General features: G+C 44.1%; 1 protein-coding gene across 4 annotated transcripts in view; it reads left to right on the top strand.

The window, feature by feature from the left end:
* The first annotated feature begins 1,772 nt into the window (after positions 1-1,772).
* WIPF2 (WAS/WASL interacting protein family member 2) overlaps positions 1,773-23,014 on the top strand; it is a 44,428-nt gene continuing 23,186 nt past the window's right edge. The window contains exons 1-2 of one of the 4 annotated variants that reach the window (XM_047757026.1): positions 1,773-1,935; positions 22,381-22,512. In XM_047757026.1, coding sequence (XP_047612982.1) covers positions 22,450-22,512 — 63 coding nt within the window. In that variant the 5' untranslated portion in view covers positions 1,773-1,935; positions 22,381-22,449. Of the gene's footprint in view, positions 1,936-2,164; positions 2,262-15,531; positions 15,551-22,380; positions 22,513-23,014 lie in introns of those variants that run through there. The other 3 variants (XM_047757023.1, XM_047757024.1, XM_047757025.1) reach the window with 3 other exon arrangements.

The following is a 23,014-nucleotide window of genomic DNA, read 5'->3' as shown; positions in this document are numbered from 1 at the left end:
CAGAATGGAGATGGGGATGAAGAGCTGGGAGTTTGGGGTTCCCTTCGTGGTGCAGCAGAAAGGAATCTGACTAGGAACCATGAGGTGTGGGTTCCATCTCTGGCCTCGCTCAGTGGGTCAAGGATCTGGCGTTGTCGTGAGCTGTGGTGTAGGTCGCAGACGTGGCTTGGATAAGGCATTACTGTGGCTGTGGCGTAGGCCAGCAGCTGTAGCTCTGATTTGACCTCTAGCCTGGGAACCTCCATATGTGGCAGGTATGGCCCTTAAAAAAAAAAAAAGAGCTGGGAGTTTAAATCTACCATCTTTCTAGCCCAGTCATCTCACCTTCATACAGGACTTCATACAGGACATACAGACCTACATACCTGAAAATTTTTGTCTTTGTACCTACTGACCCCTATGCCTGGAATGTATTCCTTGCCTTCCCTGATTAGTAACAAAATTCTACTCATCCTTCAAGGCCAAGTTCAAAGCTATTTATGAAAGCTTCTCCAACTCTTTAGGAGGAAGTAATCACTCCTTCCTCTGAGGTCCCACAGCCCATATGTCCCTATGGCACTTTTCATGTTGACATGTATCTCTGCCAGGTGTTTACATGCCAATCTGCCCACGACCCAGTGAGTTCCCTAAGGGCAGAGGCTCTGTTTAGTCACCTCTGTAGCCATCTTCTGATGCCTAGCCCAGAGCCTGGCCCACAGCAAGTACTCAATGAATGATGTGACCTCTACTTGACTAATGGGTGGTGCCCAGCACTACTCATCGCAGAATAGAAGGAAAACAAAAATAATAACAGCTTATGATTTACCATGTGCTTTCCCATTCATTACTTCATTTGAGCCTTCCAACAACCCTATGAAGCGGTTGGGAGAGGCACTATTAGACCCGTTTTACAGATTGAGTAGCTGAGTCCCAAGGGCATGCGGTTAGCAAGTGGTAAGAACTAAGTCCCAATTCTGTTCCCTTACTTCGTATTCAACTTAAAGAAGTATGATGGAGAGCCCCCAAGAACATTTTGAGGATATAAAGCAATGGGGTTGATTCCAATGGAAAAGTGCTTCCATGGGTGGACTAGCGTGGGAACATTAGTCTGCTGGTATGGAGTTAACAGCAGCCCCACCAGGAAGGGTACCGATTCCTTTCCCTGATCCAAGCAGCTGGGAGGGTCCGTACCACCAACCGCCATCCGTGGAAACTGAGGAACCCCCGGCCCGGGAACTAGGAGATGGAAGTTCAAGAGCGTTCAGTCAGGTGGCTAAGATGACGTTAACGAAGACTGCTTAGCCGGGCCTGCCCATCTGTTGCCATGACAACTGGAGCTTGACTACTGAGCCCTTGCAGGGTTGACTACGGTGGGTTCTTCGTTAACTCGAAATTAGAAAAGATTTACAGGGTGTGTTTGTGCGCGCGTGTAACAGAGATAGATATTCAAGACTGTTCCGCTCAGTGATTCACCCCCTCAGTAACATGTTGGAATCACCTACGCAATTTTAAAAGTTCCGAAACCTAGCGTACCCACGATCAATTAGATTAGAAGCTCTCGGGGTGGAACTCGGGCGTCTCTAGTTAGTCAAGTCTTCCCAAGTGATTCCAGTTGCAGCCAAAGCTGAAAATCGTGCTTCCAGCTGTTAAGCGAAATTCTTGCGACCTTCCCAAGATGGTGGCCGCCGGACCGCTTCCGCCTTTACGTGCGCCGGCACGGGGCGGGCCTTCCAGGGAGCGCATGCGTGTAGCGCCTTTTCACGCTCTGCTCCCTCCTCCTTTTTCCCCCTCCTCCATTTTGTTCGCGGACGCTGGGGACGGTGGGAGCAGATCCATTTCCGGGTTGGCAAAAGGGGCGGCGGCGGCGAGAAAAGGAGCTTGCCGGGGGGCGAGCAGGACGGGACGGGGCCGGAGCGGAGGTGGCGGAGGATTCGCTCCCGGAGCCGCTGCGGCCAGGTCGGAAAGACACCGGGGAGGCTGGATCTATCGCTGAAATGACCTGCGGACCCGAATGGGAGGGAGAGCCGGGGGAGGGGGGATTGGGGCGGGGCTTGAGGAGCGAGGGGGACATTGGAGGAGGGCCTGTGGGAGAGAGGGGTCCTGGGGGCGGGGCCTGAAGGGAGGGAGGCTGTGGGCTGGGTCTGAGAAACCTGGAGGAGAGCGGGCGGGGGGAGTCTAGTCTCGAGAAGTGGTCCGGAATTGGTGTGGGGCGAGTGCTGACTGAAATGGGGAGGAAGGTTACTGAGAGACAGGAAATAAGGGATCCTGAGGGGTTGGGTAAGGTGAGTAAGACGGCAACTCAGGGTGAGGAACAAGGTAACCGTGCGCAAAAAGGGAGATGGGAATGGAGGACCTGTCGGGAACTGGTAATTAACAGGATACTCTTGGTGAGGAGGCCACTGAGACATTTGGGGGTGGGGGGCGTTGGTGAGTGAAAACCTATGGTTGAAAGGATAGCTGAGGAGATTGCTTACCCTAGAGGGAATCTTGAGAGCGTTAGGTGAGAAGAAATCAGAACTGAGTTAAAGATTGGGATTGGGAAACGTTGGGGTTTGCACAGGACCAATCGGCAGTTTGGGGGTTCAGGTTGGAGGGGTGTGAAGTCTTAGATCTGGCCCCCTCCCCCCAGGATCCACCTCCTTTTTCATGCTGTTGTTTTTGCCTTACATTTCAGTTTCTGAATGACTTAACTGCACGTTCTTGGTGACTTTTTTTTTCTTTTTTTTCTTCTCCTGTTGACAAACCAGAAGAGAACCTCAGGGAACCTTGGATTTACTAAGTAACTTTGAGGCAGATCATTAAACTGTCTTATTCTTTTCCCTTTGGAAATGTGGGTTTGAGACCTCTCTGCCTCTAAAAGATTGTTAACCAAAAACGATCTTTAAAGTGATTGCAAGGAAGCCATCTCTGAAAACAAAATTGAGATAGTGATATTTAGAAGACTTGTCTTTCTCAGTTTCTTCTTTTAGCCTTACTCATTTTTGTGTGCCAGGAAAGAGTTGGTTTTGATTTGATACATGTCCAATTTTTAAACTTTTCTCAGTGTCACCTTTGAGTAGCCAAAAATGTGATAGTGTTGTGTTACACTGTATTGGCTGCCATCAGGACGGAGATGGGGAAGTTAGAATTGGGAATGAATGAGGTCAATTAATGGGGAATGGGGGAGAATGCAGTATTTTATTTTTTAGCCGCCAGAGTATTTTTCTCTTGACAAACACTTTCCTCATGAACTCTTTGAAAAATAATGTTTTAGACAGTTGAGCCTTTTGTTTTGGTCCAGTCATTTTGGCCCCATTGCCAGTCGGTAGGGACTGCCTGTGGACAACTTTATTGTTAATCCTTTAACATCTTGATTGTTCTTGTTTTTTTTTTTGGAAAGAATACTCTAAACCCTTTGCCCGTAGGTGAACTTGTTTAGCTTCGAAGTGTGCCTGAAAGTCTTGGCATTTCTGAAGTCTGATGTGCATTTGCTCGAGAGGGGGCAGTCTCTAATGCTCCCTCACACTTAATATCAGAGTACTGTTTACCTTCGTCAGTACTGATTAGTTAGGTGATGTCAGCACAAAGGTGAAATGAGGGGATGGTGGAAGGTGTTGAGAAGTGCGGAATTTTCAGCTTCCCTCGATGGCTTTTATGACGAGAATAGAGGAATTCTGTTCCTTTGAAGAGAAAATTGTCAGATGTTCTTTCTTGACTTCTTGGGCTCTTCGACTGGGGAGAGGAGCCTGGTGTTCTTGAATCTGTATTCCTATGGCTCTGAAGTAATTCTGAAAATCATGGGCTGCTGGTTCAGGCTCTTTCAGCAAACCAAGGTCTTCGTATGAACCCCAGGGAGAGCTGCCATATATACGGAAAGTCCCTGATTGCCGTGGTTCCAACGTCACAGTAAATTATAGGTGATGTGCCTTTGGTAGAAAGTGTACTTCAGTTTTATGTGTTTCTGGAATTTCTTTGGTACTCTGAACCCCCCCCACACACACACACCTGTGGCATGCTGGAGTTCTGGGGCCAGGGATCGCACCTGGGCCACAGCAGCGACCCAAGCCACAGCAGTGAGAACACTGGATCCTTAACCCAGGGTGCCACCAGGGAGCTCCCTGAATTAATTTTGATCTTTTCCTGGGATATTGGTATTTGGTACAATACTTTTTTGTGATGCTGAGAGGCAGCAGATAACAGAAGCTTGCAGTCAGCCAACCATCACAAGGGTAAACAACTGATATGCTTATAACCATCTGTGCCCATACAACTGTTGTTTTTCACTTTTAATACACTATTCAATAAATTACATGAATTACATGAGATATTCAATACTTTATGATAAACAGGCTTAGTGTTAGATGATTTTGCCCAACTGTAAGCTCGTATAAGTATTCTGAGCATGTTTAAAGTAGGTTAGATGTATTAAATGTATTTTCTTCTTTAGGGCCTCATGTGCAAGTTCCTGGGCTAGGGGTTGAATCGGAGCTGCATCTGCGACCTACACCACAGCTCATGGCCACACCGGATCCTTAACCTACTGAGCGAGGCCGGGGGCAAATCTGCATCCTTATGGATACTAGTCAGATTTGATACCACTGAGCCACAATGGGAACTCCCTATTAAATGTATTTTGACTGAGGGTATTCTTAGTTTACTATGGGCTTATCAGGATGTGACCCATCTGTATACTTATTTGGGGGTAGAAACTTCCTTAATATTTTGCTGTCATTTCAACCTACATTATGTTATTCTGGTTTGTTTTCAAGAAAGTTTTGAAATAAGTTGTGGAGGCCCAGAGCTGTAGGCAGACTTGGTATAGCCTGCTTCTTTCACATAATGATTTTCCATTTTTCCTATCCTGTCCTGTGTTTCCATTGCTCTTCTGGAGCCAGTCCTCAGTGGAGAATGGCAAATTACACATTTTTTTCTTCCTTTTTAGTCTCTGGTGGGCATCTTGTCTGTGTCACAGTTTGATACCACCAAATTGAAAGGATTCCTGGCTGCTTCAAATGGGAAGGGTGACAGAAGCTGAGCTGGGTTTCCTGGGCCAGAGAATGGACTCTGTCAAAGCAAAGAATAGTTGCAGAAACACAAACCAGGACCTTGAAGCTGTGACTAACATTTTGGCAACATGCTTCCCTTTGCCAAATAACTTCTTTTCTTCTTGAGTGTGATTGTTGATCTCCTTCTCAAAGTAGGCTCTTGTTGCTGCTGTTCTTCACACAGCCCCGGAGCAGAAGTTGGCAGAGTTCCGGTTGACTGTCTCTTGAGTGATATGGCCCGGATTAGAGTAGATGGGGTGTTCCATGTCAAAATGAGGTTCTTTGGCAGTTCCCGAGAGCTACTCTGCAAGGAAATAGAGGCGGTGCTCTTTACTGAATGTTCTTAAACTCCTTTATGTTTCTTCTAAATTCAAAGCTATTTCTTATTCATCTGGTGATTAAATGCAGAATCATTGCCTTTGCCTAGCTTTGAAAGTCCAAGGCATTGAGGAAGAGAGAAAGAGTGTTTCTGACTTTTTTTTTTGCCTCACTCTCACTCCCAAGCCTTTGAGCCTGGGGAGCCACCGGCAAAATTGACCAGCATTTCTTAGTATTATCATAGAGGAATATTTAAAAATACTGAGTAGAGGAGTTCCGGTTGTGGTTCAGAAGATTAAGAACCTGACCAGTATCCATGAGGGTGTGGGTTTGATCTCTGGCCTCACTCAGTGGGTTAAGGATCTGGTGTTGCCACAAGCTGCGGTGTAGGTCACAGATTCGGCTTGGATCTGGTGTTGCTGTGGCGTAGGCCAGTGGCTGCAGTTCCTATTCGACCCCTAGCCTGGGAACATCCATGTGCTGCAGCACGGCCCTTTAAAAAAAAAGTACCGAATAGAACTTCATGGAGAGAAACAACACAGGCTTTACGAAATACTTAATTCTACTTAGTAAATGCTTTTTTGAATATATTCTACTTAGTGAATACCCTTTTTTTTTCCAGGGGCTAATTATTTGAAGATAAGTGTCTCCATTAGGTCTTCAGTGGATTATGGCAGTCATTTCTTGCAGTATATGACAGTGGCTCTTGTAACATTGAAGATAACCCCCAAACAAACTCTCTTTTTGGTGGCCCTGGATTCACCTGCCATCATCAATCCCGAGTGTTCTGTTGTTGATATGCAGGTTCACAATCAAAGGTCTTAACTCGTCTGGGGCTTTGATTGTGGTAACAAATATGATTGTTGGGGTTGTGTTTAATCTAGTCTCCTGAAGAGTGTCTTGAAGTTTGGCAGATCTGTGTATATAAAGAACGTGTGTAGATTTCCTTCCCGTTCTAATAGTTGGTTTTTAAAAAATTTTTGGTTTCTTAAACTTCATGGATTCAAATTAAGTTCCATTTACTTTGAGGCCCTGAGTGAAAGTAATTTGTTTTCAGTTGGTATTTATGACAGTTCTTCAATGCAAATTCATCAACCTCTGTGCTTATAGAAATGCAGAATCCAATAATTCCCTCACCCTTTTTTTGCTCCCAGTAATCCCTCTGTGAAATAGTTTGTATATGTCCAGATTGGGATAACTGGTTTTAAAAAAAAAAAAACAAACTTTTGTTTTTCTTTTTTGGTCTTTTTAGGGCCTCAGGTATGGCATATGGAAATTCCCACGCTAGGGGTTGAATCAGAGCTGCAGCTGCCAGCCTACACCACAGCCACAGCAAAGCCAGATCCAAGCTATGACCTACACCACAGCTCCTGGCAATGCAGGATCCTTAGCGTATTGAGTGAGGCCAGGGATCGAACTCTCATCCTCATGGATACTAGTTGGGTTCATTACCACTGAGCCATAACAGGAACTACCCCCCCAATTTTTTTTTTTTTTTGCTTTTTAGAGCTGCACCCTCAGCACGTGGAAGTTCCCAGGCTAGGGGTCGAATTGGAGCTGAAACTGCTGGCTTATGCCACAGCCCCAGCAACATGGGATCTGAGCCTTGTCTTTGACCTACACCACAGCTCACAGCAATGCCGGATCCCTGACCCACTGAGTGAGGCCAGGGATAGAACCCACATCCTCGTGGATACTAGTTGGATTCGTTTCTTCTGTGCCACAAGGGGAACGCTAAAAAAAAAAAAAAAAAAATTCTTAAATGGTCCAATCTGCTGTGGTTCGAGCTGTCCAAGATTTGTAAATGAGTTTTCCTTCTTTCCACTTCCACCTTCCCAGTGCTCAGATGTAGGCAGCATGTTTGTCATCAAAGATCCAGGTATGAGATACTTAAACTCTTTCTATCACTTTTTTTTTTTTTGTCTTTTGTTGTTGTTGTTGTTGCTATTTCTTGGGCCGCTCCCGCGGCATATGGGGGTTCCCAGGCTAGGGGTCCAATCGGAGCTGTAGCCACCGGCCTACGCCAGAGCCACAGCAACGCGGGATCCGAGCCGCGTCTGCAACCTACACCACAGCTCACGGCAACGCCGGATCGTTAACCCACTGAGCAAGGGCAGGGACCGAACCCGCAACCTCATGGTTCCTAGTCGGATTCGTTAACCTCTGCGCCACGACGGGAACTCCTCTATCACTGTTTTTTTAAAAAAAATTTTTGGCTGTACCTGTGGCATGTGGGAATTCTTGGGCCAGCGGGTCAAACCTGTGCCAGAGCAGTAACCAGAGCCATTCCAGTGGCAATGCCAGATCCTTAACTCAGTGAACCACCAGGGGACTCCTTTATCTCTGTCCTTTAAGGACAGAACTGTCTTTTTTTTTTTTTGCTTTTTCTGCTGCACTCATGGTATATGGAAGTTCCCAGGCCAGGTATTGAATCTGAGCCACATCTGTGACCTATGCCACAGCTGTGGCGAAGCCGGATCCTTTATCCACTGTGCCACAGCAGGAACTTCAGGACAGGATTGTCTTTAACAAATTTTATTTATTTATTTATTTATTTTTTTGGTCTTTTGCCTTTTTGTTGTTGTTGTTGTTGTTGTTGTTGTTGTTGCTATTTCTTGGGCCGCTCCCGCGGCATATGGGGGTTCCCAGGCTAGGGGTCCAATCGGAGCTGTAGCCACCGGCCTACGCCAGAGCCACAGCAACGCGGGATCCGAGCCGCGTCTGCAACCTACACCACAGCTCACGGCAACGCCGGATCGTTAACCCACTGAGCAAGGGCAGGGACCGAACCTGCAACCTCATGGTTCCTAGTCGGATTCGTTAACCACTGCGCCACGACGGGAACTCCCACAAATTTTATTTTTAAAAAAAGATAATACATTCACATGGCCAAAATTTGAAGGGTTAAAAAGGGTATATGGTGAATAGTCTGTCCTCAGCCCTTGTTTACTCATCCAATTCGTCCTCCCAGAGTCAACTAGTATTGTCAGTTTCTTGAGATCCCTTCCAGAGACAACATGTACATATAAAGCAAATATATATATATATTTCTTGCATTTTTTAAAACGTGTAGCACACTAGTAATACTTAATCTGCATTTTTAAAAAAACTTAGATTAGCATTCTATATAAGCAATGAAGAGAGTTGACACCTGCACTATACTGCAGACATTTTATTTTTTATTTTTTTTATTTTTTTGCTTTTTAGGGCCACTCTAGCAGCATGTGGAGGTTCCCAGGCTAGGGGTCGAATCGGAGCTACAACTGTCCACCTGCACCACAGCCACAGCAACTCGGGATCTGAGCTGCGTCTGTGACCTACACAACAGCTCCCGGCAATGCCGGATCCTTAACCCATTGAGCAAGGCCAGGGATTGAACCCACAACCTCATGGTTCCTAGTTGGATTCGTTTCCGCTGCACCATGACGGGAACTTCCTGGCGGACATTTTAAATGATTCCCTGGCCTGGGAACTTCCACATGCTGCAGGTGTGGCTGAAAGCAAAACAAAAATTAATAAAGCAAATGATTCCAGTCTTTTGCTGTTAAAAGTTATGCCCCAGTGAATAATCATATAGATTTGGCCCTTTGCATTTGTGATTATATCTGTAGGGTGAAGCTGATTTTTGAGAGCCCTGTTACTCATTTATTTGACAGGAGTTTTTGAGCTCCCATGGTGTGCCAAGCACTGTGGTAGGTGCTGGAGATAAACAGCAGTGAACAAAACTGACTCAGTCCTTGCACTCATGCGGTCACGGTCTAGTGGGGAAAACATCCATTAAACAGGTAATTAATTACTCTTGCCATAAGTGCTGTGCAGAGAGCTAATGGGAAGCCTAACCCTGGTTCATTGGGAAGGCGGAGCAGTCAGGGGAGTCCCTGAGGAATTGACTTTTAAGGCTGAAACCTAAAGGATGAGGGGAGGACAAAAGACTGTTCTGACATTCTAGGAGAAGGAAATGGCATAGGCGAAGAGCCTGAGAGGGAAAGAGCGAGGCTGTTTTGAAGAGTGGAAGGAAGCTCCAGTGTCTGGAGCTTAGGGATTGAGAAGCAGAGGGGCAGGAAGCAAGGCTTTGGAGGGTGAGCTCTCCAAAAATACAGATAAATACCGTGGTGAATTTGGAGCTCAACCTTTCCAGTAGAGACTTTTTTCTGTCGGTTCTCTCCACAGATAGTAGTTCACTAGAGTTGATGCTGAAACCGTCAGTATCATAAAGAGATCTGATGCTTGTACAGTGGAACATGTTTTCAAGGGAACTTCCCTGGATGAGGTCTATTCTTTTAGTCTCGATTTTACGTCCTGCAAATTAAATTCGCATAACTGGATTAGGTCTTAACATTGCAGGCTCTTGGGAATTGGTTTGGAGACCACTGGGGAGCAATTCTTAGATTATGGAGGATGATGGGATTATTAGTTTGCCAGACTTGCTGTTTAGGAAGCAGAAAAACCTAGTCACTTCTAGGGAATATTGACTGGGATATTGTAAGCCTCATGGGGCTGGAGAGAGAACATAGATGTTCTTATTGTGAATGAGTGAATGTGATATTCTGTCATACCCATCATCTAGGCCATATGTCTTTTTTTCTCTGTTTTTGGTCACACCCGTAGCATGTGGAAGTTCCTGTGTGAGGGATCGAACCTGCAGTTGCAACCTGTGCCACAGCTGTGGCAGCATGGGATCCTTAACCTGCCGTGCCACAGGGGAACTTCTGAGGCCATATATCTTAACGTGACGCATAAGTATTATTGGACATGCAGATGAATCAGGCCAGGGGACATTATAAGTCTGAATATATGAAAACATTTTTATCTGCTATATTTGCAGTATGTTTTATATTGACTTTTGTTCAGAAATTATAGTACTCTTTCTCAAAGCCCACACGGTCCTGTTTGATTTAGTACTTTTCTTGTGTAATTGAATCAACTTGCCCCGTTTTCACAACTTAAAGCGGACTCTTGGTTTAGATTGTTGATCATCACTAGTGATCAAGGAATGAAGATGGGGGGATTTTTCTAGTGTTTCAGCAAGGAGCCTCTGTGTATCTGATGGCTGAAGGGTATTAGAGTGAGAAGAGATGCCTCCACAGTCAAAGTCACAGCTTTGTTATTAGATTATCTGTGGTGAGTTGGGACTTAATTTATTATCTTTGAAATGAGGCCTGACACGTCTCTCCATGTGAAGTCTGGATCAACACTTTATGGAACATTTGCTTGAGTTTTCTTTCAGGCCTTTTCTTAATGGAGACGGTCATCACTGATTTTCCTTACTTCCGACTGTTCTCTGCTTTCTGCTTTATTTGGGGGGTGTGCAAATGAAGGGAGGCACCTGGAGGTTGAGGGTGAGTGCTGTGAGATGGCCAGCCCACTGTGAGAAGAGCTGTTTTCTGTCATCAGTGACTAGGTTTCAGCCTACCTGGTAACAAGTCTTTTAATCTCATTAGCAGTTTCTTAAAACTTCTAAAGCAATTCTGACTGCAGATGTTGGTTATTTTTGTCTTTCGGTTAGTTGCATTAAATTGAAAACAAGGGGTTCCCACTGTGGCACAGCAGGTTAAGTGTTGTCTTTGCAGCGGCACGGGTTCGATCCCCGGCCCGGCACAGTGGGTTAAGTATCTGGTGTGGCTGCAGCTCTGGCGTAGGTCCCAGATGTAGCTCGGGAACTTCCATATGTCTCGGATGCAGCCAAAAAACAAACAAACCCAGGACCTAAAAAGGGGCCAAGATAACAATTTTAAGATTTTACCCCTCTCTTTTTGTGTTTACCTTTGCGATTAAATTTTGGTCATGAATGCTCGTGGCGGCCTAGAAGTTCCTCACATCCTTGACCTGTGGTAGAGTAAGCTCTGGGGTGGTGAATGTTTGGTTACACCCACGCTGTGGCGGAGATTAAGGTCACATTAGGCAGCCTGTCTCCATCAGAGTTCAGCCTGAGACACAGATTACTTTGGTTTGTTTGGGATTTTACCAACTGCCTTGGGAACAGATACAGTATTGACTTTATTTTTTGCAGTTTTGGTCAATCTGAAGTTTGGTTTTGCTTATACAGTGTTAGTTTTTTTTGGCTTTTAGTAATTTTTTCAAAAATCAAAATAGTGAAAATACATAGTTTAAGGAGTTAAATAGTACTATAAGTCTTATAATGTAAAAAGCTGCTCCATTTCTCCTTGTTTGCCCTCCATCACTTTTTTTTTCGCCTTTTCTAGGGCTGCTCCCTGCGGCATATGGAGGTTCCCAGGCCAGGGGTCTAATTGGAGCTGTAGCCTCTGGCCTTCGCCAGAGCCACAGCAATGCAGGATCCAAGCCACGTATGCGACCTACACCACAGCTCACAGCAACGTCGGATCCTTGAACCACTGATCGAGGCCAGGGACCGAACCCGCAACCTCATGGTTCCTAGTCAGATTCGTTAACCACTGCGCCACAACGGGAACTCCTCAATCACTTTTAATACTATTTGTGTGTGTGTGTGTGTGTATGTACTTTTTTTTTTAGGGCTGCACCTGCGGCATATGGAGGTTCCCAGGCTAGGGATCCAATCTGTGCTACAGCTGCCAGCCTACGCCACAGCCACGCCAGATCCAAGCCGAATCTGCCACCTACACCACAGCTCACGGCAATGTCGGATCCTTAGCCCACTGAGCGAGGGCAGGGATTGAACCTGCATCCTCATGGATGCTAGTCAGATTCATTTCCACTGCGCCATGATGGAAACTCCAAAAACAAGCCATTCTTGATATCTCAAAGATTACCAAACCATCGGAAGGCCATGGGCACATAGGTTAGGGAAAACCACTTGCAGGGATTGTAAGAAACTGTAGCCATTAATAATCTTGGCTGCTGTAAACGCCAAAGCAGGCAATTTGCAGAATATTGAAAACTGCTACAAACCACTTGTCTATCATCTGTTGGAGGCCACATACTTGCTATTGGAAGATAATAATAACATCTGCTTTCCTTCCATCTTCCAATTTTTTTTTTTTTTTTTGGTCTTTTTAGGGTCACACCCACAGCGTATGAAAGTTCCTAAGCTAGGGTTCAAATCAGAACTGCAGCTACCAGCCTATGTCACAGCCACAGCAGTGCTGGATCCGAGCTGCATTTGCAGCCCACGGTGCAGCTTGTGGCAACACCAGGTCCTTAACCCACTGAGCAAGGCCAGGCACTGATGGGTGCTAGTCAGGTTCTTAACCTGCTGAGCCACAATGGAAACTCCCCATCTTCCAGATCTTGAGCGAACGGCTTGTGCTGGTGGAATTTAAGCTGCAGCCCCATTGGAATTCCCATTGTGGCTCAGTGGTAATGATGGTAATGAACCCAACTAAGTAACCCTGAGGATGCAGGTTCGATCTCTGGCCTCGCTCAGCAGGTTGGGGATCTGGTGTTGCAATGAGCTGTGGTGTAGATGGGAGACGCAGCTCAGATCTGGCGTTGCTGTGGCTGTGGCGTAAGCTTGCAGCCTACAACCTCTAGCCCAAGAACTTCCATATGTCAAAAGTGTGGCCCTAAATAGAAAAAAAACTGCAGCCCCATTGACGGGATTCTGAGAAGGGTAGTTTCCAGGCCTCCAGCCTCCCTCCTCTCCCATGAGTCCAGAAGGGAGCAGTAAGAAGATAAAGAAGTAACAAATGGCTGTGTACTATGATTATATTTCCTTCCTTTTACTTTTCCCCCCCAAATATAATAATTGCCGTTTCTTTTTTTTTTATTTTTTGCTTAATTTATTCAGTATCAATCATTCATCCCAAAACTCAGAGAGACGTATCTCTTTTCAGTGTGTTCAGACACATCAGTGGAGCCTCTTCCAAAGGCCTTATGGAAAAATGTTCATAGGCGGGGGGCCTTTTGTTTTGAGGGCTTGTGTGTCTGCATCCTCTCTTTTCTACCCTCATGCTGGTTAGTTGTTTGACTAGGTATGAAATATTATGTTGGGGATCATATTTATTTGGAAATTTTAAGCCTTGCTTTGTGGTCTTCTAACTTTCAATAATGGTGTTACGAAGTTTGATGCCATTCCGATTTTGGAGTCTTCGTGCGGAATCTGTTTTTTTCTGAAAGATTTTAGGGTCTTTTTTTTTTTTTTTTCTTCCCCCTTTCTTGACTGCGCCAATGGCATGTGGAAGTTGTGGGGCTAGGGATCAAACCTGCACCACAGCAACAACCCAAGCTGCTTGCAGTGACAACGCCGGATCCTCAACCCACGGTGCCACGAGAACTCCCTGGAAGCTCTGCTTTAGGAGCATCTAAACCATTTATTGCTATCCTAAGTCTCCAAGGCAGACTCCTTAGGCTTCCCCTAATACTGCTTTTGTATTCAGACTGTGTTTTAGTCTGTCTGGCTTTGGTCTGGGTTTCTAAATTAGAATGTCTGACCTTCATCTGATGAACTCCTCTTTTTTCTCGTTAAATGCTGCCTAATGGTAATAACTTTGGCCTTGAGTGACTCCATTTTTTTTAGCTAACATTTCTAAACCCACTGGTTCCTGGGATGTGTGGGTGGGGAGGAAATATTAGTTATGAACATTGAGCTACTTTCAGCATCATTTCACTGTCCAAATCCAGGAATCTGTTGTTTGTTTGTTTGTTTTTGTTTTCGAGGTGGAGCATTGACTCAGGCTTTAAAAACAAGTTTACTATCTGCCTTAGATTTTTGCAGCATCATTTTTGGAGATGTTAAAGCACCATGATTTGAAATTTGTTTTTACCTTTGACAGCATGAGAGGGCACATTTGCTTCTTTTTGTGTTATAGATCCCTAGGCCTTGGGAGGAAAAATGGCTGGAACTTGTATTCTCAGTATGTAAAACTTCTGGAAATGAGGTGTGTGCAGCTGCTCCTCGGTTGCTGTGAATCGCTTGGAGATCAGAAGCAAAATAGTACCTGTCTTAGTCATGTTGTAGAGGCTAAGGGCAATGTCCTAGTTAATAGTTGTTAGGAATCCTGTGGCTTTTATTAGCTAAAATGCAGCCTGAGGAAGCCATGTTGGCTCTGGCATAAATTTACATTTTATGACAAACAGTTCTGTGGAAACAGCTCAAATAGATTTTTGCAAGTTTCATTGAAACAGTTTTGGTGAATGAGAGCACAGAAACAATGCTAGATCTAAAGTGTTATTGTCTCATTGATTATTGATCACTGGCTGTGCTTTCAAGCATTACAGCACCTTGGGGTTGTTTTTGGTTTTGTTTTTTTGCTTTTTAGGGCCACACCTGAGGCATATGGAAGTTCCCAGGCTAGGGGTCGAATTGGAGCTGGAGCTGCTGGCCTGCCACAGCCACAGCTACCACAACACCAGATCCTTAGCCCACTGAGTGACGCCGGAGATCACATCCTCCTGCTCATGGATACTAGTCAGGTTCTTAACCGGCTGAGCTCAACAGGAACTCCAGCACTTTGAATTATTACTGATTTACTGCAGTTGACTATTTTCTGTATGTGTTTCTCCACCTCCCCAATTTCAGTACCTTCAGGATTTTCTCTGTGCTTTGAAGGCAGGAGTGGTCATTCCTTGATCTCTGTTTAGGATGCATTTTCAACGTTCTATTTACATTTGCTCTCTCGCATTAGTTATCTCTAGTCATCTTTTTTTTTTTTTTTGGTCTTTTTAGGGCCGCGCTTGTGGCATATGGAGGTTCCCAGGCTAGGTTGGGGGTTGAACCAGAGCTGTAGCCTACGCCACAGCCACAGCAACTTGAGATCAAGCTGTGTTTGTGACCTACACAATGCTTGAAGCAACGCCAGATCCTTAACCTACTGAGTGGGGCCAGGGACTGAACCCACGTCCTCTAGTTGGGTTTGTTAACCACTGAGCCACGATGAGAACTCCCTCTAGTCATCTTTTTAATGAAGCTACTCTTCACAGCTATGGCCCTTTAACTGAACACAAGAATAGACTTCTCATTGATTTGTCATCATTTTAGATGTAAGGACTGGGCTGCTGGGTTGCCCTGTATCTGGGAATCATAAGCTGTGGTACCTAATATTTATCACATCAGGTAGTCAAAGAATACATAGGCTTCTGAGTTTATGTTTTTATGGCTTTTGAAAAATAATCTGGGACAAGAAAGATTAGGTGTAAAAGCTGAATTTGGGGATGCATACTTATGTTCTTATTAGAAAAATTACGTTTGAAAGGATTTCATCATATAGTTAAATATCTTTCTTCTGTTTCCATCATTTTCTCTTTCAGGGTTGTGTGCTGCTTATAGCAGTGAAAGGTCATTGATGTAAAAGGTAAAACATTCAGGTTTAGTTGTAGACGTTCTAGGATTTTCAGTTTAAATAATTGTGGTGTGCTTGTGATTTTTTAAATTACTTGTTGGATCAGTAAGATTTGCTGCATAGTTGAGTTTCCATGATAGAAAATGTCTGCAGTTGGAAAATGATTTTTTTCCCTTATGGAGTAGCCTTGGAATTTTAATTAATTCCATTTCCACACATGATAGAAATCTGTTTCACCAGAGGTTTGACAATTTAATTTCAAGAGGGAGGTAGCACCTTCTCCATTGAGAGAAGAGGGCTGTAGATTATTTTCAGACTATATAAAGCCTTTGTTGGCGGGAGGGCGGTAAAATATGTGTAACAAGAAAGTTATTTAGCCTGTTTGTCGTTTTTTTGTATTTGGCTGTGCCTGTGGCATGTGGAAGTTCCCAGGCCAGGGATCGAACCCGTGCCACAGCAAAGACCTAAGCCACTGCAGTGACAGTGCTAGATTCTTAACTGGCTACACCACAGGAGCACGCCATGTTTCATTGTATTTAGAAACCAAAAATGCTTTAGTAGAAACTCTCTACTATGTTCTGTCCCAGAACTCATTAAGGTGTGTTCATAATTCTGCGTTGACATCAGTTCCCACGTAATTATAGGAACTTGTTTGGCTCCTGCAGAGACATGTGAATACTCTTAGGTAGCTCCTGGCTCTTCTGCCACGTTGGGGTTCTGTGGCATAAGAACTGGATGCCATTATGCCACTATGGTAATGAAATCCTGCTTCCCCATGCTGTACTGCCTTTTCTCTTTTTCTTTTCTTTCTTTCTTTTCTTTTTTTTTTTTTTTAACGGCACCTGAGGCATGTGGAAGTTGTCAGGCCAGAGATCAAACCCTAGGCACAGCAGTGAAAATACCGGGTCCATAACCTGCTGTGCCACCAGGGAACTCCCCTACTATACTGCTTTTGAGGACAAGGGTGAAGGGCAGGTAGACAGGTATTCAGATTACCATCAGGTGACTTTTAACCCTGGAAGGGTTCCAGGTAGTACTGAGGTCCCTAGCTGTGCTCAAGCCAGCAAGATATCAGGTACAGTCTGTGGATTAATGAATGAGATCATTGATGGAGCGTGTTTACTTTGGGTGCGAGGCTGGCTTGTTTCGACGTCTTTGGCATTATAGGCACATTAGATGGAGAAGGATGGCCTAAAAATGCCTCAGATTTCATCTACCGCTCCTCTGCTCACCTTGTTTTAACTCCCCTGGCTTTTTTTTAGCTAGTTCTCAAAACACATCAAGCTCACTCCCATCTCAGGGGGGTTTTCACCTTTATGTTTGTTAATTATTTTTGGAATGCTCTCTCCCCAGATGTTTGTAGGGCTTAGTCTGCTCACGGAGAGACTTCGTTGGCGGGCCAGCCCCCCAGTCCCCGGCCCTCTCTCTATCTAAAAGAACCCTACCCTCTACCCTACACTCTCCCTTTATGATTCCCTTTTTATGATTTCATTCTTTTTATCGGTAGTGAGATAATGAGATTATATTTGTTTCCTTGTTGATCTCTTCCACTAGAATGTAAGCTCCAAGATGGGAGAAGGTTGTCTTGTTCAGCCACTAGAACTGGATCTATCAGCCTCCTCATTATTGACGGTTTGGGACCAGATAATTCTGTTGTGCGGGGCCGCCCCGTGCACTATAGAATGTTTAGCAGCATCTTTTTTTTCTGTCCACTGGATGCTGGTTGCACCCTCTGGTCATGACAGTCAGAAATGTGTTCAGAAGGAGTTCCCATCGTGGCTCAGCAGTAACAAACCCAACTGGCAACCATAAGGACACAGGTTTGATCCCTGGCCTTGCTCAGTGGGTTAAGGATTCGGCATTGCTGTGAGCTGTGGTGTAGGTCGAAGACACAGCTTAGATTCCGTGCTGCTGTGGCTGTGGCCTAGGCCGGCAGCTGCAGCTCTGATTCAACCCCTGGCCTGGGAATTTGCAAGTGCCACAGGTGTGGCCCTAAAAAGCGAAACAAAAAAAAAAAAAGAAAAGAAATGTCTCCAGACATTGCTGACTGTCCCTCAGGGGACAAGGGGTCACCCTGGCTGTGATCCATTGTTGTAGAACAGTGCTTTGGCACCTAGTGGGTGCTCAGTAAATATTTATTGTATGAATTCTTGAATGAATAAGTTCAGCAAGTTCAAATTGTTTGGAACACTGAAATACACATGTGTATATAGCCTTATGTTTCTTCCTTATCTCTTTTTGTAGCTGTCTCTGTGTGTCAGTCTTTTCCATTTCTGGCACATTGATCTGTCCTTCATTATTTTTCCCCTCCATTCACACTTGCTAGCTCTTTCAAACAATGCAACTCTTTTTTTTTTTTTTTTTTGCCACTCCCATGACATGCAAAAGTTCCCAGGCTAGGGATTGAACCTGTGCCACAGCAATGACAATGCTGAATCCTTTCACCACTAGGCCTCAGGGAACTCCCCAGAGAGTGCTACTCTTTTTTTTTCTTTTCTTTTTTTGTATTTTTAGGGCTGCACCCGCAGCATATGGAGGTTCCCAGGCTAGAGGTCAAATTGAAGCTATAGCTGCCGCCCTACGCCACAGCCACGGCAACGCCAGATCCGAGCCACATCTGTGACCTACACCATAGCTCATGGCAATGCCAGTTCCTTTAACCCACTGAGCAAGGCCAGGGATCGAACCTGCAATCTCATGGTTCCTAGTTGGATTGTTTCCGCTCTGCCACCAAGGGACCTCCCAGAGAGTGCTGCTCTTAAATTTACTTGTGTTCAGTTCAACAAGTGACTGCTGAGCCTCTACTCTATGCTGTAAAATAGTAGGAAAGAACTATAGAAGGATACTCTGCTGTCTGTGCTTAGGAGCTTGTTGGATAAAATGGACATAGATCCATGAAAGTTTCCTGTAAAGTTTCTTAGTTCAGGGTAGTATCTAAACTGGTACTAATGGGCCCCTTTAGAGTTGAGAAACAGTTGTTAGGTGCTTATCAGAATGGGGTGGTTGCTTTTGAATTTGAAATCCAGTTTGAACAAAAACCTACCTATTCGTTTTTTTACCCGTCTTCATTTGTTACAGTTACCCTTGGTTTCTTGCTATTAAGTCTGTCTGCAGCATGGTTGAGGAATACACGGTGGCCTGGCTCATTTTGAACTTGTTTGATGGGAATGTTTCTAGGGTTGGTTTTATTGAATGGTTGTGAATAGCTGATTCATCAATGGGTTTTTAACATCCTCGCTTGGAAGGTCTTGCCACTCTACCTACCTGGGTTTTTGAAGCCACATTTGGCAAGGCGTCTGGCTGGGATGAAAATACACCGAACAAAAACCCCATTGTCTGTTTTGTGACTTTCTTTGTCCCAGAGCAACTGATTTTTCTCTTTCTGCTGAACATTTATATTCCATCTCTGATACTGTTAGTTTTTGTTTTTTTTTTTTTTGATTTGAACTTATGAGATCAGAAGAATTCCATTCGGGGGAACATTTGGAACCTTTTCCTATTGAAGACACCACTGTCTTCTCTTTGGATTATCTGGAGACAGAGTAGATAGAGCTAAGGGTCTTTCAGAGAGGATCTTCAAATGTCTCTTTTACCTGTCTTTCTGTTTCTTTTCATTGGGAAGAGATTTACTAGGACCTTAAAGAATTAAACATTTATTTAAGAAAGGAGAGATAATTTTCTTGTTGACATCCCAAATTCCTATTCATATGACTGATTTTTATAAGCCACTTTATAAGGAACTAAGGCCCCTGACACTTTGCTGAGGGACGCAGGCCACTTAAAAAAAAAAAAAGTTCAAGGTCAGTTTTTTCCCCCTGTGGGATTTTGTGGGTACTTTGGTACAAAAACTGTAATTTACTCTGTAATCAAAGAAAAGTGCTGTTACCTGAGGTTTCTCAGCATGAAAATGGATGGCATTAAGATTTAGGTTTAAAATAAATTTTTTCTCATTGTAAAATAACTTGCAATTGAAACCTGAGTTTTATAACAGCAGAATGCCATTTGAATAAAGGCCTCAAATTGTAGTGGTAACTCTAGGATACCTCTTAGATCATTTTAAACATATGAAAAAAGCAACAACTAAATTGGATTCTACATTTATCAAATATGAAAGGCAGTAGTAGTCAGTGTCTTTGTCCTCAGGAGGTTTTGTGCTTTTAAAATATAGGAATATTTGGATATTGAATAGAAAAATAGGTTTTGTCTTTGGAGGAATAGAAGGAAGCACTTTTTTTTTTGTCTTTATGCCTTTTCTAGGGCTGCACCCTCGGCATATTGGAGGTTCCCAGGCTAGGGGTCTAATAGGAGCTGTAGCTGCTGGCCTATGCCAGAGCCACAGAAACATGGGATCCGAGCCGTGTCTGCAACCTACACCACAGCTCACGGCAACGCCGGATCGTTAACCCACTGAGCGAGGCCAGGGATCTAACCTGAAACCTCATGGTTCTTAGACGGATTCATTAACCACTGAGCCACGACGGGAACTCCGGAAAAACTTTTTTTTTTTCAGGGCCGCACCCAGACTGTAGTGGCATTACACTGGAAGGAATTGAGATTTTGAAAACATTCACAGTCATGTTTTTGATCAAATTCTACTCACCGACAAAGGTTCTTGGTTTCATAGAAGCTTTGGAATATTTGTTCTTTCCTCTCGTCACTCCCAGGACATTGAGAGAAGTGTTTAAGTGGTTAACTCCCAGTTTACAGAGAGATTTTTGTCCATTTCTGTAAAGAGTTCAGAATCAAACCTCTGCAGTTTTCTTGCTCTTTGATTTGGGAGAGATTCAAGAAATGGGATTTCCTTGGGGTGACTTTTGGGGGATAGTTATGTTCTTGAGTTTTGGTTTTATCTTTGCCTCTTACTTTAAGGTTTTAGGGTAAGAGTTCCTGGCTTTAGTCTCATTTGTGAAATGAGGATCACTTACAGACTGTAATAAGGAGATAGTTGTGTAGTTTTTGAATGTTAAATATTAAGCCAGTCATAACTGACTAAATTCTCACGTGGTTTTTTAATGATCTGATCAGATTCTAGTGATATGACTATACCAGGGGTCAGTAAACTATGGCCCATGAGTCAGATCTGGTCCATGGTCTGTTTTGTATGGCCCAATGACTGAGAATGGTTTTTGCATTTTTAAAATGTTGCAGAGGAGTTCCCTGGTAGCTCAGCAAGTTAAGGATTTAGCATTGTCGCTGCTATGGTTCTGGTTACTGCTGTGACGCAAATTTGATCTCTGGCCTGGGAACTTTAAATAAATAAATAAATACATTGTAAAAATCAAGAGAAGACAAGCCACAGAGAGAAATATTTGCAAAAGATATAATCTGATAAAGGACTTATCTAAAATATACAAAGAACTCTTAAAACTCAACAATAAGAAAATGAACAACCCAATTAAAAAGTCGACAAAAGACCTGAACAGGCATCTCATCAAAGAAGATATATAGATGGCAAGTCAGCATATGAAAAGATTCCAACACAATATGTCCTTTGAGAACTGCAAATTTAAACAGTAGGCTACCACTGCACACCTATTAGAATGACCAAGATCCAAAACACTGACAAGGAAGTGGAGCAAGAGAACCCCTCATTCATTGCGGGTGAGAATGCAAAATGATGCAGCCGCTTTGGAAGATATCTTGGCAGTTTATTGCAAAACATACTCTTATCATATAATCCAGTAGTCATACTCCTTGATATTTATCCAAATGAGGTGAAAATGTAGGTCCTCACAGAAGCCTGCACAAGAATGTTTATATCAGCATTGTTCGTAATTGCTAAAACTTGGAAGCATCCGAGATATCTTTAAGTAGGTGAATGGATAAACAGACTATGGTACATCCAGACAGTGGAATGTTATTCAACACTAAAAGAAAGGAGCTATCAAGCCATGGAAAGAATTGGAGGAGACTTCCATGCATATTACTAAGTGAAAGAGGCCAATCTGAGAAGGGTACATACTGGATGATTCCAACTATATATAATATTCTGGAAAAGGCAGAACTATGAAGACATTAAAAAGCTTAGTGGTTGCCAGGGCTTCTGGGTGGGGAGGGAGGGATAAATAGGCAAAGCCTAAGAGAATTTTCAGGACAGTGAAACTCTTCTGTATGATACTGCGTTAGTGGATAGTTGTCATTATACATTTGTCCAAACCTATGAAATGTACAACACCAAGAGTGAACCCTAATGCAAACTGTGGACTTTGGGTGATAATGAGGTCTCAGTTCATCAGTCATAACAAATGTACCACTGCAGGGTGTTGATAGTGGGGGATGCTGTATGTGCATGGGGACAGCAGTTATAGGGGAGCTCTGTACTTTCTGCTTAGTTTTGCTGTGAATCTAAAACTGTTATAAAAGGTAAAGTTTATTAATTTAAAAGGTTGTCGGAGTTCCCGTCCTGGTGCAGCAGAAATGAATCCGACTGGGAACCCTGAGGTTGCTGGTTTGCTCCCTGGCCTTGCTCAGTGGGTTAAGGATCCAGTGTTGCCGTGAGCTGTGGTGTAGGTCGCAGATGCAGCTCGGATTTGGTGTTGCTGTGGTTGTGGTGTAGGCCAGCAGCTGTAGCTCTAATTTGACCCCTAGCCTGGGAGCTTCCATATGCTGAAGGTTCAGTCCTAAAATAAATAAAAGGTTGTCAAAACAAAAGAATAATGTACAACATAATCTGGCCTTTTATAGGAAAGGTTCACAAAGCCCTGGCCTATATCACAGTACAACTAGGAGATGAGGTGTCTAGTTTCTCTCTGATGTCATGCCCAGTCCTCTGGTTCTCCTGCTACTCACTGTCTCTTAAGAGCAGAGTTGTTCTCATGAATTTATTTCTGTTTCACTTGCAGGTATATGAGTGACCTAAAGCTGCAAATTAAAACGGAGAGAGAGCAGTGCCAACTGCAAGCAGGGCAAGGATGCCAATTCCTCCTCCCCCTCCACCACCCCCTGGTCCTCCTCCACCTCCCACTTTTAATCAGGTAGGTGGTCCTTCCACCCAGCTCTCTCACAATCTTGATGGATACTTAGAACTTCCTGGTATAAGACGTAGCATGCTCAAAGACATGCGGTGTTAGAAGCTGGGGGATAAATAAGTAAAGTCCGTTTCCATCAACTAGTTGTCTGAACCCTGAGAGGTTCCCTTAGGACCATAATGGCCAGTCAGCGGAAACAAATCCAACTAGTATCCATGAGGATGTGGGTTCAATCCCTGAGCTTGCTCAGCGGGTCAGGGATCTGGCATTGCCATGAGCTGTGGTGTAGGTCACAGACGTGGCTCAGACCTGCTTGGGTCTGTATTAGAAAGATCTTGCTTAACAGTGTGGATGGTAGATTGGGAGTTGAGACTAGTGATAGGTTGAAACTGGAGACAGAAGCCTCTGGCAATTGAAAATTGAAAATCTAGACTAAAGCAATGAGGACGGAGAGTGGAAACAAGGGATACTGAAAAAGCGAAATCTGGAGCGTGATGACACATGGAAG

This window comes from Phacochoerus africanus, chromosome 14, assembly GCF_016906955.1.
Source record: "Phacochoerus africanus isolate WHEZ1 chromosome 14, ROS_Pafr_v1, whole genome shotgun sequence".
NCBI lineage: Eukaryota > Metazoa > Chordata > Mammalia > Artiodactyla > Suidae > Phacochoerus > Phacochoerus africanus.
This window is presented reverse-complemented; position numbering and strand designations above follow the sequence as displayed.